Source organism: Equus caballus, chromosome 11 (genome assembly GCF_041296265.1).
Source record: "Equus caballus isolate H_3958 breed thoroughbred chromosome 11, TB-T2T, whole genome shotgun sequence".
Taxonomy (NCBI): domain Eukaryota; kingdom Metazoa; phylum Chordata; class Mammalia; order Perissodactyla; family Equidae; genus Equus; species Equus caballus.
Window position 1 is genome coordinate 36,954,535 of NC_091694.1, and position 18,335 is coordinate 36,972,869.

Consider the following 18,335-nt stretch of genomic DNA (forward strand, 5'->3'; position numbering starts at 1 on the left):
AGAAAAGACTGGAATTCATGCCTACAATGAGGTTAAAAAAGTTATCCATAGGATTTCCATTCTTCCTGCTTTTTATCTGGTCCTATGGCCATAGTCACCAAGAGTTGGCTTTGTCACTTTACTTCTGTGAGTTGCAGGGAAGAAAAAGGTGTTGGTTCCTGCTCTGGCCAGATCCCACAGAGGGACTCGTGGAGTCTGACTAGGGGAATCGACTCTTTACCTTAGCAGTAAAGCTGGCACAAAGACACTGGGACATGGCAGCAGTGAGTCCAGGGGAATAAGTGGAAAATTCCAGGGAGACCGGGGGCCAAGGGTTGGACCGTGGCAGGGCAGCGTCAGAGACAGAAATATGAGACTCTGGGCAGTGACAAAATAAATTGTTTTAATGGGAGGCTTTCTGAAAGAGCAACTTTTTCTTGTGCTATCAAACAGCCAGTTTCCCTGCCTTGGACTCTCTTGGGGGGTGCACTGGCTGAACCCCTAGCCCCACCGGAAGCTAGGATGTTACTCTGACACTATGTTCAGTCCCTCCAGGGATCTGGAAGTGTGTCTTAACATCAGGAAGTTGGAGTTCACTGGCAATCAGTCCAAAATATGCAGTCCCTGTGTGTGTCCAGGCCTGAGGGTAAGGGCTTCATTTCTGACTTAGGATATTTCTCCATGGGGAGAGAGAAAAGAGGCAAATCACGTGGAAAATTCAACTCTGACCTTTACAAAGAAAACTAATAGACACTTTAGTATTATATACAGGGCAGAGGGGAGAGGAAGTGGGGGGAAAATTGCACTTAATTACAGTAGTTTATAGTTTACACCCATTGGACAAATTTACTTCTTTAAAAGAATTCTCAAGATCAGTTAGGATGGGGGTGGGGGAGGGAGTTTGCTGATATTTACACTGTGTTTGGCTCAGTTCAATAGCACGTGTCCTCCTCTCCTCATTTCAGTAACAGATTCAAGTTTTCACATGTTTGTTCGACGAAGGAGCATAATGTAGACACTACAGCTTTCGCTCTTCCTCTTCCGTGGTTTCTTGTCTCCCATCTGCAGGATGGATGGGAATACTTTACATCTTGGGAGAGGCATCGAGACAATACTGCATAGAAGGGAAGCTGGGCTTTGGGCTGCGCCTCCCGAGAGCGGATTGTCCGAGGCGCCAGCAGGATGTCAGGTAAGCAGGGACCTCTTGTAGGTGATGTCAGGTCACTGGGTTTTTCCATGACAGCTGCCCAGAGGGTGATGGTGTGGAAAATAGGGTCCTTGTTGCTGTGCACAAAGTAAGTGATGTGCGGGCATCACCAGGCTTGGAGAGGACACTGCAAAGAGAAAAGAGAGAGAGCTCAGCTGTGTGCATTTGGCAGGGACATGGGCTACTAGTTTGGCTTCTCCAGGGGGAGCCGAGACCCAGCTCAGCTGGGGGGCTGGGGACCTAGCACCTGCTCAGGTCTGCAGTGTTGCTCATGAAGCATATTCGCATTAGCAATACCTGGGAGCTGGCTTTTCCTGCCGCTTCAGAACAGAGAAGCGAATTGCTACAGACCTTGAAATAGTCATAATTTGCCGACCTTTATCCTGAAGTTGGGCTGCTCTTTCTGTGCGTGTGGTGTTTATAAAGTGCTCAGGGAGGCTGCAACGGCAGCTGACGGGAGCTCTTGCCTCCTGTGGAAGTAAGGGTCTCTTCCTAAGACCTCTAAGAGGTGGGGTCCCCTAGACCACTGCTTCCCAAACTTCAATTGACCTATGAGTACCAGAGATCCTGTTAAAATGTAGATTCGGATTCGGTCGGCCTAAGAATCTGCATTTCTAGTCAGCTCCCAGGTTGTGCTGAAGCTGCTGATGGACTTGGAGCCTCAAGGCCACAAAGCACGTGAGAAACCACCACTTACTCAAATGCCGCCTCAGGGAACGCGCTTGGGAACTGCAAAGGGCTTTCTACAGCGGTGTTACTGTTAGGGCAAGACACTCAGAGGACAGGGGAGAAGATCCAAGGGCTGAAGGCCTCTGATGCCAGACTTGCAGGTGGGCCAAGGGCAGGAGACCCCAAAAGGGATGGAGAAACCCTGTGGGAGGAGCCCCACCACCCAGCCCAGAGAGACCTCCCCTTCCAGGGCGCGGGGCCTCGTTCATTTCAGTGTCGTGGAGCATTACTCTACTTTTCCTTCCAGGAGTATCTTTTTGATTCCCTCTGTCTCCTCCCTCCCTCCCTTTTACTTCTGCTGGCATCTCAGGAGAAGGTTCTGCCTTTTGGCTTAATGGCTTATTCTCTCAAGACTCCCCCTCAAGGACACACACACACACACACACACACACACACACAGACACCTACCACTGATACTAAAGCCCTATTATCCCATTACTATTTCCCAAGCATAACTCTATATAAGGTTCCCATTATGTCCATTTTACAGATTAGGGAAACAAGGCTCTAAGAGAGTCAGTGAATTGTCCAAGGTTTCAGAACTAGGAGTGTGTGGAGCCAGAGACTCAAACCAGCTCTGGGGACCTGCCAGCACACATTCTTTCCGTTATGCTCTTAGGTTAAGAGTCTTCTTCCAGCTTTGTACTCTTGGTCGTGTTCTCTCTCTGGGCCTCAGTTTCTCACCTGTAGGATGGAGGCTGTTGAGGGATTAGATGAGCTGATACATTACGCGGTTAGCATGGTGCCTGGCATTATTGTCCTGATGAACACTGGGACACAGCTGCCTCTGTCCCCGCCACCCTCCTGAGCACTCTTCAGAGTGGGATGCAGCTGTGCATTCGTGTGAGGAGACAGGCTTCTGGCCCTTTTAAATTTGTGAGTCCCGGTCAGGGTCCTCTGATACCCTTTGCCTCCTCTTCCTCCCTCCCCCCGCCCCCACTCTGGAGTCTCTTTACTTCCCACTATCAGCCTTTCTCCAATTTTCAGATTTCAGGTGGAAGAGAGAGAAAATGGCTTGTGACCTTGCAGGTTTCAATAGAAGAGCAAACAAGAAGGGCAGATAAGGAGACGCCAGCGGGATCCTATGACCTGTCATTAGGGATGGGCTTCCTAGCTATCAAATGTTTGCTCACATAATAAAATGGTGGCAGAGCCCTAAATGTTGTCAAAGGAACTAGAGTTATTTGCCCCCTCCAGAGTCTAAACACAAACATCTGATAAGGGGTGCACTGTGGCCCCTTAGAACCGAGGCCTGGTGCACCCAGCCACAGGGCCTCGCCCAGAGGATTCCTGCGTGACCACAGGGCCCTCCGTGTGGAAGGGGTGGTAGCTGTGGTGATTGCTAAGGACATCCTCATTCTAAGAGGATTTGTTACATAATGGTCATAGGGAACACTTATTGAGGTCCTCCTGTGTGCCAGGCCCATGCTAACTAAGGGCTTTACACACATGATTGCATCGAATTCTTATATCAGCCCTTTGAGGTAGGTAATTATCATTCATTTATTTAACATATTTTTGAGTGTCTTCTATGTGCTTAGCACTTCTTTAGGCACTGTGGATGTAGCTGCGAGCAAGACCCTGTCCACATCCTGACAGAGTTTATAATTTAGTGAGGGTTTTGAACAATAAATAAGTTTTAAAAAAAAGCATATATATATATATATATATATACACACACACACACACACACATACATATATAATACAATTTTAAGTAGAGATGAATAATCTAGAAAAATAAGCATGGTAAGAGGTTAGGGTGACTTGAGGGTAAAGGGAATCATTTAGGGAGGGGGATCGAGAGGTGATCCCCCACTCTTTGAAGTGGTGACATTTGAGTTGAATGAAGTGAGGGAGCAAGCATGCAAAGATGTGCAGTGAGGAGCGTTCCAGGCGGAAGACACCACAAATGCGGAAGTCCTGAAGTGGGATCACAGCAGCTCTAGTTCGGCTGAAGCCTAGCGCAAGAGGGAAGAGGGGAAGGCGTGAGAATGGTGGGGCCGGCAGTGGTCTGATCACCCGGCGCCTTGGACGTCTCCATTTCAGTTTGGTGAAATGCGGAGCTGTTGGAGAGTTTTGACAGGGGAGTGACATGATTGGTTTCCCTTTTTAAGAGATCACTCTGGCTGCCGAGTGCTGAACAGACCATATACCCACTGTAGTGGGGCAAGAGTGGAAGTGGGGGTGGGAAGGTAGGGGCCACTGCAGGAGATCAGTGAGAGGCGAGGGGCTGGACTGATGGGGTGGTGAGAAGCGGTCAGACTGAGGGTGCATTTTGAAGGACCCCTAGCAGAACTTATCGATGGGCTGGATGTGGGATATGGGGTGTGTAATGATCAAGGGTCCTCTCAGGTGTCTCGCCTGAATAACTGGCCCCATTTTTGGAAGTGGAGAAGCTCAAGGAGGAACCTATTTGGGTAGGGAGATATTGGGGCAAAATGAAGAGTTCCTGTTTAGGCAGGTTCAATTTGAGAGGCTTATCAGGTATATTAGACATGCACATGTACATGCCAAAGATGCACGGGATTTGCAAATGGCACCTTGTGACTGGGGAGAGGTCTGTACTGGAGACATAATTAGAGGATCCATTAGTGTGTACACTTGATCCAAAGCCATGGGATTGGAGGCGATCACCCAGGAGTGAGCACAGAAGAGAATGAGCCCCAGGGCCTCCAACAAGTAAATGTCGGGAAGATGAGTTGCTAGCTAAGGAAATGAGGAGTGGTCAGTGCCATGGGAGGAGAACGAGGATGGGGCAATGTCCTAAAATCCAGATGGAAAAGGGGAGGTGTGATCAGCTGTGTCAGAGAGAGAGATGGAAAAGCAACCATTGCATTTGGCAACATGGAGGTAGAGTGAGCGGGACAAGAAAGGTTTCAGTGGAGTGTGAGGACAAAAACCAGCCTGGAGAGGTCTCCAGAGAGAATTGGGGGTGAGGAAGTGGGAGTATAGATAACCCACTTCTATTATTATTAACTTAAGCTAGACTAATTATAGTTCTATTAATCAAAAGTAATGATTATAATTCCAATTTTACAGATGAGGAAACTGAGGCTAGAGAGATCATAAGTAACTTGCCAGGGTCTCACAACAGAAAAGCCTGTGCTCTTAAACACTATGTAAGATCACTTCTATCCTCTGAATGGGGCAACAGGGGGAAATAAATGAACTTTGCCATCTGAAATCCTCCTTCCCAAGCTCAAGGGACACTCAGGGGTGCCATCAGGGAGAGCCAAGATTGAGCCGGCTGCCATGGCCTGGATGTTTCCAGCCAAGAACTGAGCTGTGTTTTACGAGTCTCAGTGAATTTAGTTCTTTCAACCATCCCACAACAGAGGAATCATTATCTTCATATTACAGGTGAGGAAACTGAAGTTCAGAGAGGCTAAGACTTTTCCCTGAGGTCACACAGGGAGAAAGTGGTAGAACCCTGAGCCCAGGTCTGCCTAACTCCCAAGTCGGTGCTCTTAGTCATCAGACCACACCGCCTCTCCACCAGCGAAGAAGGCAGGGAGGAGGGGAGCAGCTGCAGGGGATTTATGACAAAGCCGCCCACCTCCTTCTTGTCAGCACCCTTGACTAGTGACCGCTCTAGGGGCCCTCTCCTGACCTCTCTATAAACTGGGAAGCGGAGCAGTGGGTAGAGAAGGTGTGGAAATAGCATCAGCTCACAGCCTGCCCACACTTGTTCTAACAGAGGTCAGTGCTAGTGGCACTCTGGTTTCCAGATTGGCAGGCTGTGTTCTGCAGGAGCTCAGGCACAGACCCACTCAGAGGGTAACCGGCCAGCTCCCAAGGTTGATGAGGGGGAGGCACTAGCTCTGGAAACGACAGACGGGAGTGGCTGCAGAAGGATTCCCAACCAGAAAGTCCCATCCTGGGGTCCCTGAAACCTGATCCACAAGCCCCTGGGGCATGTCTGTCTTGACAACCAGAAATGCTGGGATCAGACAGATACAAGTTCAAATCCTGGCTTTCGCCTGATTTAACCTTGGGTCATTTCTATGAGTGTTTAAACATGGATATTAGAAGGTGAGTGTTGTTTAATGAATTTGGAGAAGATCTAAGGCTGGAAATCCAAACCAGATTTGTCATCCGTGTGAACTTGGCCAGATCCCTCCCATCTCTGAACCTCAGTTTTTCGCTCTGTAAATCAGGCATAAAAATATCTACCTTGCTTGCAGGATGGGTGGGAGGGTTAGCCAGGAAAGATAAGATGGAAAAGCACCCTGGAGGGAACGCAGCTTGGCAAATGGGAGGCGCTCAAAACACGTTAGTTCTGAATTCATTCATTCATTCATTCCTATTTACTGACATCTACTATAGCCCAGGCATTTGGCTAGGCACCAAGGGCTTGGGTGCTTTGAGAGGCCGCTGAACTATTTGCTTTTTTCCTGGGAGGTGGGTGAGAGGATGGTTGTGTGTCAGCAGGAGAACGGGAAGCAGTGATCTGGAGCCCAGGCCCAAGAGGCGGGATGCCCTTCAGAATCAGCCCTAATCCTGAGCACTTTTATTGGCAGAACCTCCTTTGACCACGTGCAGACCAAGCACTGAGTTACAGATGGCAGGTGTCGATGGAAGGCGTCTCCTAAAGGATCACAGACAGAGAGGAGAAGGAACAGGGCGGGAGCTCCCACTTTGAGTCCTTGACTGTGCACCAGGCACTCTCTTAGGGACTTTGAATATCCTTTGCAATGGGGTTGGGATTTCCACCCCCACCCCTTCCTGTTTACAGATGAAGAAACTGAGTCTCAGAGCAGCAAATTAATTGTCCAAGGTCACGTAGCAGGGGTGAGGGAGCTGGGATTAGCTCAGGTCTGTTGGCTTTTCCTAGCACTCTACCATGCCTCGAAAGTGGCAAAGGCTCAGGATGGGTCCCTCTGACCCAGTCGTGCACGCTAATGGACCTGTTCAACGCGCATATCAGCATGGGAAAGATTCCAAGAAGCCCTGCCCTGTGGGGTTTTCGTTTAATCCAGTCGTTTTCCCAACACATTTGATCAAGGAATCCGCCTCTCCTCACACCCAGGTGCCCCTGATTCCCAGCAATGGCCTTGAAACTCCTTTTGGAAAATAATACTGTAAAACAAAGAAAAAGCAGAATTGCCACCAGGTCTCTTTCGGAACTCTCTTCTGACCCTATGCCTTCAGAACAGAGTTTGTAAAAATTTTCTTCCCCTTGGGCTCCTTCTGCCATCAGCAGGCAGCACCTTTGCCCTCATTTTACTTCATTCTGCCTCTCCCAGTTGGTAGGAAGAAAGTTTCCTAATGGGAATACAGTATCTGGGCTTAATTTTTACTCTTGTTCCTGACCGTTAAAGACCACAAGATCAGTGATTACATGGGTATTTTAAAGATGGGTGTTGGAAGGCACTGGAAATAGTCCAGGATTTAGAGTCAAAGACCAAAGTCTGGAGGTCCAGCTTTAGAATTTATCATCTGTGTGGCCTTGGGCAGGTCACTCTCCATCTCTGAGTCTCAGTTCATTTCTTTGTATTTCTCGGGAGGTTTCAATAAAAAGGAAATGATGAGATAATGTTCATGAGAAGAATAAACTGTAAAGTGCTACATGGAAATTTTTATCCATACTAAGCGTAATCATCATCCTCATCATCCCAGAAATGAATCTATCGGCAGACTCCTGAAATGTCCAGGGACTTGAGACAACTTCACAGTAGTTCTAGAGTGCCGTTCATGCAGCTTCAAGGTCGGCTGGCCACTCTGTCCAGTGGAGGGGAGCAGCCATCTGGGGGCCAGGGCAGCGTCTCAGAGAGCATCTTGAACTATTTTGATTAAGAGACCATTTCCTGAATTCAGAGGACTTGTTTCAACAAGCAAGCATCAAAGTCAACTTGGGAAAGACAGGAATAATTAATCACAGTCCTGTCTAGGGCTGGCCAAGCGGCAGATGGATTGATAAACCTTTCAAAGGGGAAGGTATTCCCAAGCGGGGCTGCTGCGCCTGGCTGCCCCCCTGATTGAGATTTGTGAGCACAGATAAATGTTTTCCCTCCTCACTACAAAGAATGGGAAATCGCACGGGAGTCGAAGGGCAGGGCAACCAGGGTGCCCTTTCATCTTCCATGGGGTGAGAGAAGAGGAGCAAAGCAGGTCCCACACACCTCTCCCTCTCCCCCAACTCCAGAGCCTGGCCACCTCGGTAGTGTGTGTGTGTGTGTGTCAGAGCCCAAGACGTGCCAGGCACCTAATCTACATGATCTCATCGAATCTTCAGAGCAAGTAGATGTTACAACTCTCACTTTAAAGATGAAGAAATGAAGGCTCAGGGAGGTCAAGGTCACCAAACAAGTGGCAAAACCAGGAAGAGAACCTGCCTGCTTCACAACGCTGCAGGAGTAGAGGAGAGGGGGGCAAAGGAAAGGACAGAGAACCCCAAGCCCATGAAAGACCTTGCTCGGAAGCACATGGCAGGGGGTGAGGTGTGACGAGGTGTGATTTGCAGGGCTCAGGTGGAAAAAAGACAATTAACAAGACCAAACTCTGCTGAGAGCCCCTGACATGAAGTTCAAGGTTGTCGCCTAGTTATCAAGTAATCAATAAAGGCCAAACAGTTCCCACGCTTCACGGACCCCAGCTGCTAAAAGGTCCTATTGTGTTATTCTGTGTGTCACCTGTGTTCAGACATCTTGTCCTGTTTTCTAACTTTTGGTGTCCCATTACAGTCCAGCTGTCCAAGCTCAGCCAGGAGCCTCGCCACTGGTCGTCTTTACTATTCCATCACCTCTGTGTCAAGGTGGGAATTAGTCATCAGCTGAAATGGTGACTAAGCCTCTGGATTCCCCACCTTCAGTGCAGTCAGAAGTTGATTCTAAGTTTCCCAATAAAACACCAAGTGAATGCAGGCCCCTGGAAAGGCCAGGCTGTCTACCGGGGAGTCCCCAAGGGTTGGTAGATTTGGGTCATCCTCTGAAGTTTACAGCGTTTTGGGTCCAGCATGGGTCCTGGACTGGGGTAATCAGCCTCAGGACCCCTGACTCACTACTCACTTTCTCCATTGATTAATTTGTGGAAAATCCTCAGGGGTTCCTCTTGTAAGGCATGAAACTCTGGGACGCTGGGGGAGCAACAAACCTCTTTAGCCTGTGGCCCATGTCCTTTGCCCTGTGACCTCAAGGATTCCTTTATCGAGGAACAGGGTGCCTCACAAGGACCAGACTTATGGCCGAGTCTACACTTGCCACATTCTCCGCACATCAATAGCCTTAGTCATTACCCTCCTCCCTCCTACTGGCATTACCTGTTTACTGGAAGACATGTTGGTGAGCGTACTGATGCTGCTGGTATCTGTGACTACCATCGCAGATGGAAACCGGGAGGTGTGGGAATACTGGGGGGGTTCCTGCTTGTGTGTGTACACTAGAAAGACAGAGTGAAGACAAAATCAAGGCAAGATGACACAGGCATACGCACAGCTACAAACCCCCCACCCACATCATAGCTCCTGTTTCCCTGGGCAGATAAAAGGGGATGGTGAGGGCTGACCCCTTGGCCTAGTGGTTAAATTTGGCACACTCCGCTTTGGTGGCCTGGGTTTGTGGGTTTGGACCCCGGGCACAGATCGACACCACTTGTCAGCCATGCTGTGTCAATGACCCACATAAAAAATTGAGGAAGACTTGCATGGACGTTAGATCAGAGCTAATCTCCCTCAAGCAAAAAAAAGAGGAAGATTGGCAACAGGTGTTAGCTCAGGGTGAATCTTCCTCAGCAAAAAAAAAAAAAAAAAAAAGCATGTTGATGGTTGCACTAATGTTTGGGAAGGTAGTGTGATGTGGTAAAAAGAATGACCATGTGTTTAAATTCTGGCTCCTTAATCAAGTTACTTAACCTCAGTTTTCTCACCTGTAAAATGGGAATGATATCTGCTGTAGGATTAGAAGAGATCATGTTTAAAGCGTTTTGTACCAAATAAATAAACAGCTCTGCACAGTGCCTAGTATGTAGTGGTGGACAGCACTTCTGTTCCCTTGACTTTCAATAAAGTGTTAGATGCCTGGGCATCAATAGGTAACCCTTAGGCATATGTGGTACTTCTGAGATTTTAAGTCAAAAAAAGTTTTAAATAGCTGGCAAATATGAATGAGCTGGCCAGCACATGCTTACCATTTCTGCCATCACTCAAGCACTGGGTCTCATGCTAGCGATTGTAGATTGATTAATAATTGTAATTAGACACAGGTATAATTAATTGTAGCATTCTGAGCTGTTCTGGTTTGCACTAAAATGACATCATAGCCTTATGACATCACAGAAATATGAAGGACAATGGACAAAGGGAGACTAGATTCAAACAGAACCTCCTGGAGTATGTGACTTGTTTTTTAGTTTTTTCCAGTACTTGTCCACCAAGTCTGGAACCTTTTGACTCATGTTATTTATCCATAAGATTCATATAAATTCTCGGTCACATGACCAAGGAATGAAAGCATGTGGATACTTGGTCTTGAGGGAGGGACCAGCCTGTTTGCACCAAGGAGTCCCTGGGGGGGAAGGGGGGTGAAGGTCACGGCCTGCTGCCTCAGCTTGCCCCTCCTGTGTAGGGAGGCTGGTTATTTCCTGGTCTGGGGCCCCGTGGGCCATCTCTTTGTAGCCAGCCAGCCCAGCTGGGCCTCAGCAGTCCACAAGTCTCTGGTGACCACTCTCTGACCGTCCCTCTCAGGCTTGGCCACTGAGGAAGGCTGCCCAGGTGAGGGGGCACATGGGGGGCATATTGTCAGGCCCCAGGAGGAAGGGAAGTGGAGCACATGTGGTCCCTGACTCTGCTACACGCTGTGGCAGATATTTTAGAAGCCACGAAAATGTGATTGGAATGTGAGATGGTGCTTAGAAACCAGCTCTGCAGGCCTGAGAGGGGATAGACAGAGCCCCAGGACAGAAGAAGGCTGAACTTGACTGTTCTCCCTCCTAGCCACAGCTCTGCCCGAGGCAGCCAGGAGAAACCAACATCCTCTTCTCCGTTCCTGCCTCCTCCTGTTAAGGCGTCCCTTAATAAGTAGTCATTAGCCTTTCTATACCTCTTTACCTTACCAGATACAGTTCATACCTATTTTTATCTCATCTCCATAATCACTCTACATGCACATTATTTCCATTTTATAGATGAAGAAATTGAGGCTCAGAGTGGCTAAGGAACTTACCAATGGCTACATAGCTGGTAAGTCTCAGAGCTAGGGTTTAAATCTAGGTCTGTCTGACTCCGAGACTATCATTCTATTCCAGAGACTTCTCTGGTGTTCCTGTAGGACCGTGCCTGAAGTGGGGAAGCCATTCTTTCCATGATTTCTCCCCAAACACGTAGGCCAGGGGCTATAGCCTGACATAGCCAGAAGACTGGGGGCCTGGGGCTCAGGATGGGGATCAGAGATATAGGGGCTGGGGGACAGATGGGCTGTAAGTGGCTGAAAGATAGACTGAAGGTAGGTGTAGAAATTGGACATGAGAAATAGTCTCTGTGTCGGGGGCAGAAACGCTAATATTCCTTATCCAGGATGACGTGCAGGTGGTATTTTCCAGCTTGAAATGTTCATGGTTCTTGATTAGAGATATTTGGGGTGTATAAATTGGAGGGCATGGGGACTCTAGAGGATTCTTCAATTTCAGAGAAGGCAAATAGGATGCAAATTATACACCAGCTCTGATTATTTGGTAATGGCTGCTTGGAATTTTGGACTGAAAAGGCTAAGTTGAGGAGTATTGGGCAAAGGTGCTGTGATTGACTGGTGGAAGGTGGCAGGGGGACTGTGGCATGTGCTCCATCTATATGCTACTCCAGCTTTCTCTGCAAACCCCCTTTCCATGTAGGCCATAACTGTCCTCTTCAAACCTTCCCTGGGGAATCTTGAGGGCAGAGCAGAGGCCTCGAAAAGGCACGGCACTGCACAACAGTTATGTGTGACAGATTGTCTTGGCTGATCAGAGGTAGGGAAAAGCATCCAAACCAATAAACTTCCAAGAAGAGAGGGAAGAGGTTGGCTGCCGAGGGCCCTTCGTGCTCCCTCCCTATCATGCCCGGGTCCTTACTGTGTGAATTCTGCAGCTGAGTCACTGCGGCCATGAAGGGCTGCTGTGCCATGTGGCTGCCCGGGCTCTGCTGCATGAGGGGCTGCTGGTGAGGGCTGTGCAGCGGCTGGGAGAACTGGACGGGCTGCAGGGCTGCCAGGCTGCCGGCCACACTGTTGATGACAGGGACGCTCTGTGCTTGGGAGGTGTTGAGGCCTGTGGGAGCAAGAGGGAAAGATCAGAGATGGCTTCAGGGATGAGGAGAGGTGAATGGATGGCAATGGTCATCGACTGAGCCTCTGCTGTGTGCCAGGCACTGGGCTGAGGCTGTTACGTAAGAGGTTGCACGGGAAGCAACTTTATAGACAAAGACACTGAAGCTCGGAGAGAATAAGTGGCTTGCTCAAGTTCCACAGTGAGTTGTGGATGGAAACAGGCTTTAAATAGATCTGACTGAGGCCTAAGAGTCTCCCAAGGTCATCCTGTGACCTCCTGAAACTTAGCTCCCTTGAGGTTGCCAAGGCCCTGGGAAAGGTGAGGCTGCTTGCCCCCTCCATCCATGCCTGACCATGAGAGAGGCTTGCCCGGTGTCCTCAGCGCAGGGTTAAAGGCGTCCACTCAAAAGTGCAGATTATTGCCTGGATCTGTCTGTCCAGCAGAGGGCAGGAGTGTGCAGGGACCCACATTCTGATAAAAAACCAAACCCCGCTCCACTCTCCTGGGAGTCTGAAGCCTGAAGACCCTCATCTAGCAGACTGTGCAAAGCCCCTGAGGGAGGTCAGGTGCTCATTCTCTTGACAGGAGCAGAGAGGGGAAAAAACACTGGCACTCAGCCAGTCCATGAAGTGGGCATATCTTATCTGGCAGCACGGGGCTTATGACATCAAAAGGACCAGGTATTGGAAGGAGGAAGTAGTAAGTTAAAGGTTGGCAGTTATAGTGGGTCTTGCTATCTTTCTGTTCTGGGGGTATGAGGGCCTCTGTGGATCTGTACTGTGTCTGTATCCTGAGGCCTCTTTAGAACTGGGGCCAGCACTGCAAAGATTAGGTCCCTGATACCCGCCCTCTCTCTGCTCCTTGGGTGGGACTCCGCAGAAGGCAGCGGAGGCAGGGTGGCAGTGGGGACAAGAGGTTCAGGGGGAAGACACCCCAGCCTCTTTCCTGGAGCCCCCAATATTCCTTTGCCTTTGTTGCTGGGAAGTGGCAGGGGGAGGATGAGATGAAGAAGGAAATCCAGAAAAAGGTCTCTTTTAGGCAAATGTAGAGGGGGCACCTAGAGAGCCTTTCCTGAAACGGAGAGGGTTTCATAAGCAGACCCAAGGGAGGTCCTTGATGGAGATAGCGCAATGTCCTCAACAATTGCCTACTTACAGCTTTAGCTGAGACCTTTATCAGAAACCAAAAAGGCAAGATCCCAGGGCAGAAGTGAAGGGAAAGAAGCCCCCTCCTGGGTGGGGTTGGGGGGCGGGGTCCTCTGATCACCCTCAGAATAGCACTATGACCAATTCCCCAGGGGCTCAGGGTTTCCCCAAGCCCATCTGAACCCTGATATCCTGTTTCCCTTTCCTACCTCCTACTTATGGTCTCAGTCTCCTAGGAAGCCTCGTGGATTTGCTATTTTCCCTGGAGCCCATTGAAATTGACCTTTTTGGGAAATCTCTGCCCAGAAAAGCAAATTATCCTGTCTAGAGTGGATGACATTTGAGGACATAGCTCTGAAACCTGCCTGCGCTTTAGAATCATCTAGGGGAGCTCTTTAGGAAATATACATTCCTAGGCCCCACCCAAGACTTAATGAGTCAGACCCTTTAGAGGTGAGGCCCAGGAATCTTATTTTCAACAGTCTGTGACCCTGGTGTGCCTCAATTCCAGGATCAAGAGCCACTGATGTCATTCTAGCTCCCATGGAGTGTGACTCTTGGCCTTTTCATCCATTTTCTGGGCACTGGTTCCTGCTTAAGAAGCATGTTATCCAGTCCAGTAGATGAGTAGAGAATGAGGAATTGGCATGGCCAAATAAGTTGTTATCACATTCTCCATGGGCGCCTGCAGTCCTGAGACAGGGCCCATGGACTTAACAGGACATGAGTCGGCTAAATGAAGATGCCTGCAACCAATTCTTCATCCTGGCCCTCCATAGGGTAGGACCACTGTGTCTCAGCCAAGCTTTCTGGTGATCTTCACCATTCTTCATGCTCCCCCTACTCCAAGTACACATACACGTGCATGCGCACGAACTTACACATGCACACACACAAACACACCCTTCTAAGGTCAATGTACACTCTGGTATTGACCATCTGCAGTAGGAGATTAAGATTATTGTGAGAAGGTAGAGAAATATGGGTGGAAGAAATTAGAAAGAACAAAATTGAAAAATATGGAATAGCCCCAGGGAAAATTTTAGTTCAGATAGTGCCCAAGACAATATACAACTGTGTGTGTCAGCCAAAGCTTGACGTGGGAAGAAAGAAGTTAAGTGGGACAGTTCGTGTGTCATTTTGGTTGTAGAAATAAAGAGGTGGGATATTTTACAAATGGGCCTTTTAATCAAATCTTCTAGAAGGCAAGCAAGCTGCTTTCAGGTATCCTATCTCATTCTCAAACGTTGGGATGACTATGGTTACCATATTCCTGGAGAGGGCCCAGTGAAAAGGCAGTAAATTTAAAATAACTTTTAATTTTGCGAATCCTCTAAAATTTTCTCCATTTCCATTTCCCTCTGCAAAAATAAGTGCGGATTGCATCAATTTCTGAACAGCTAGGGAGAGAGTGAGAGCCACACATACTCGTTCAGTAAACCTTTGTGCCTCTTATGGGCTTAGCCCTATTTTGCCCTCAAAGAGTGCCTAAGTCCTTCTTTTCAGAAGTGATCCAAATTGCTACCCTGGCTAGAGCTGATTTAGGGGGAGAGGGAGGAAGGAGAAGAAAAGGCAGGAACAAAACAAGGAGGCAGTCAACATGGGCACTCAATAGCAGGGAGGCCACGAGGACAATGGGCAATCCCAGCTTGAAAGAAAGATGAGCAACGTGCCACCCTTGGATCTCTCCCGAGACTTCCCAGGAATACTTTCTGGGGCCACAGTGAAGACTTGGCCTGAGCTGTCATGATGAAGCTCAAAATATGCCGAATACTCATCAACATTAAAACTTGGAGAGGGGCATCTACAGACACAGCCCATGCTAGTCTTCCCATGCCCAGAAATGGCCCATCTGTGACGAGGCACAGGCTCGCTGTGGAACACGGACCTCTTGGAGCTGGAAGGACCTGCTCCAGCTCCCCATCTTCAGGCATGGGCATACACAACTTAACTCTCCTTAAAGTTGTCATGACTCAGAGATGCTATGACAGTTTCCTTCAGAGTTCCCTCTTAGTGTGTTTTCACCACTGGCCAGGCAGGTCTCGTATAACCACACAAAACTCCCCCTTTAGAGGGAAGCCCATCATGTCTTGCTCCATCTTCACCAAAGAAACATTAGTGCAACCTCCTGGGAAATCTCCACATACTTAGGGATAGAAATTGAACTCTGGATGAAAGTGTAAGCTACAATATTCTACACGCTCATGCTTCATAGATTTACAAGGATGTCTCTACACAGTCATGTGACCGCCTCAGCAACCCATTTACAGATGAGGAAATTGAACCTCATGAAGGTTCAACGATTTGACCCAGGGTGCACAGTTGGTAAGCGGTGACCTAGATTCAACTCCACTCCACAATTTTCTCTTGTTTTTGGCTAAACCATCCAAATTTGTTGAGGAGAGAGATAAGGAACTAAAAAAGTTGAATCAAATCTACAACTGCTGGGTGAGTTTGAAGGGGGTCTTCTTTAGTCCTTTTTGTGTCATGTTGACTCACTTCCCATTCTTATCCTCCTTGCCCACAAGTTTACTGACCAAGAAGAGAGCTTACTTTGTGCAATGGCCATGACTCCAGAGAGGGGGGTCATGATGAGGTTTTGAGATTGCTGGGGATTATGGTGGGACAGGCTGTGGATATTCGTCAAGGTGCTGACGGGGGGCAAACCTCCTCCTGAGACTGAGATCTGCTGGAGAGAAAACACAAGAGCAGCATGAGCAGAATTGGGGACCACCAAGAGCAGTGTCCAAAATGACATGATTGAGCACCGCTAATTCACAGATTCATTCATTCATTCACTCAGTAACAATTATTAGGCACCTATGTGGGAAAGACACTGTTCTAGTTGGGGAGGATAGAGTAGGAAGTAAAACAGACAATAATCCCTTTCCTCATGGCGCTTCTCTTTGCTGACCATCTGAGTTACTTGCCTGCCTCAGAGGTTCCCTGCTCATGTGTATCATATGATTGTCGCTTGCTCACTTTGGAAGTACCCTCTGTTTTGCCCTGTGCCTTCTATATTATTGGTGCTAAGACAATTGATTGCTAAGAATATTAACGAAACAAATGCCCTGGGATTCCCCAGTGTGGCAGATTAGGGACCAGGCGGAAGCCCAGGGAAGCTCTCCAGCACTCCTCATGCATTAACTCTGCCATTCCCATCTCGCTGATGAAACTACTGCAGCTCAGAGTAGATATGTACATTGCTTGAGATCCCACAACTGAGCCAGCCCTGATGGCCTAGTGGTTAAAGTTCGGCGCTTTCACCACTTCGGTGGCCTGGGTTTGTTTCTTGGTTGTGGAACCATACCACCCATCTGTCAGTTGCCATGCTGTGGCAGCAGCTCACATAGAAGAACTAGAAAGACCTACAACTAAGATACACAACCACGCACTGGGGCTTTGGGGAGAAAAAAAGAGGAAGATTGGCAACAGATGTTAGCTCAGGGTGAACCTTTCCCTGAAAAAAAAAATCCCACAACTAATAAGTGGTACCTCTGGTATTGAAACCCATGTCTGTCCGACCCTAGAACTCAAGTTCTTACCTTTAATAGAGGACTTCTCCCCACTCCAACACTTATTACTGAGAGTTGGGGGAGATCAGCCATTATTGGGCTTCTCTGCTTTTTCCAAATCCCCACTATACACTAAATTTTTGTTGTGGTTGTTAAGGAGCTGATATCATAATGACGAAGCTACTAAATAAGCCTTGGGCCCCAGGTACCCCCATTCCGTTTCACCATTATATTTTAATGTCAGATTAGTAAGAGAATCCTTTTATTGAGGATTGAATTCTTTTATTTCTTCCTAATAGTGTTTTTTCCTTATGGATTTTCTTCATTTTTCTAAGTGTCTAATGGCATCATCAGCAGATTGTGCCGATAGGGTCTTGTCCTTGCTAGTCCTAATTTGTGTACCTGTCATATTGCATGGGTTAGAACTTTCTGAATAGTATTAAACAATAACAGCTGTAATAGATGTGCTTGCTTTGATTCTGATGTTATCAGAAATGCTTCCAGTGTTTCCCCATAAATCCAAAGCAACTATCAGTTTTACACACACACACTTACTTGTTTTCATGACAAAGTGGTTTACTATTTATAGTTTTTAAATAATTTTAAAAATTATTATTAAGAAAGCACATCTCCCTCATTCTGACCTAAGCCAGACCTTCCTGATGGCATCAGGGACCCTGAGAGGTACTTTAGGGTTAGGATACATGCTCTGGATGGCTGAGTAGTCCAGGTTCTCTTCTTCCATTTCTCATAACTCAGAGCTTCTCAGATTGTAGGTCTCACACCAGCACTCAGGTAAGACACTATCTCCCGCCCTGCCCTTCTGGTCAACCCCATAGCTTCCAAGGTTAATTTGAAAAAAAAAAAAAAAAGGAAAGAAAAAACCAAACAGGTTTGTTTGTGTTTTTAAAATGAGCATCAAGAAATGAGTTAGGGGTCACGTGACCAAGAAGGAATTCTGACCACATCAAACAAGAGGGAACCAGCCTGTTTGCCAGACTTGTTTTTCAAAATGTCAGAGTCATAAAAAAAAAAAAATCAGTAACCTGCCTTCAACTTCCCTTGGGTTATGTTGTCCTTTGGAGAAAGTCAAGAAGTGACAGTAATCTCTGCCATTTCAATGTTTGGTTTTAATGGTAAAGTAGAAACGTGGATGCCAATGATAAAAGCAATGTAAATGTGTACAGCTTCGGGTCGGTGAAATGCTTTCACCAACTGTCCTCAATAGATAATGACACAAATAGGGAGGGCATTATTAACATTGCCCCTATGTGACGGATTAAGAAACTGATCCTCAGAAGAGTTGAGAGACTAGCTCCATGCCACTTGACTAGTAAGTGAGGAAGACAGAATTCAAACCCAGTTTTGCTGGAGGTTAAATCTTATCCACTTACCATGTTTGGGTAACCTTGGTCAAGTTCCTTCTCACTCTAAAGTACAACCATTATTTTCTCTTTGCCTCCAGGACTGATGGGAGCCAGGGAGCTGCCAAGGATATCAGTCAGGATTCTGACATGATAAT

General features: G+C 47.8%; 1 protein-coding gene across 6 annotated transcripts in view; it reads right to left on the minus strand.

Annotated features, from left to right (window-relative positions):
- Nucleotides 1-360: 360 nt before the first annotated feature.
- HNF1B (HNF1 homeobox B) overlaps nucleotides 361-18,335 on the minus strand; it is a 52,271-nt gene continuing 34,296 nt past the window's right edge. For 2 of the 6 annotated variants that reach the window (XM_014741701.3, XM_014741692.3), the window contains exons 6-9: nucleotides 15,852-15,987; nucleotides 11,959-12,153; nucleotides 9,176-9,294; nucleotides 361-1,313 (exon numbers count right to left, since the gene is read on the minus strand). In XM_014741701.3, coding sequence (XP_014597187.1) covers nucleotides 1,293-1,313; nucleotides 9,176-9,294; nucleotides 11,959-12,153; nucleotides 15,852-15,987 — 471 coding nt within the window. In that variant the 3' untranslated portion in view covers nucleotides 361-1,292. The remainder of the gene's footprint in view (nucleotides 1,314-9,175; nucleotides 9,295-11,958; nucleotides 12,154-15,851; nucleotides 15,988-18,335) is intronic. The other 4 variants (XM_001503871.6, XM_003362416.5, XM_070227602.1 and 1 more) reach the window with 3 other exon arrangements.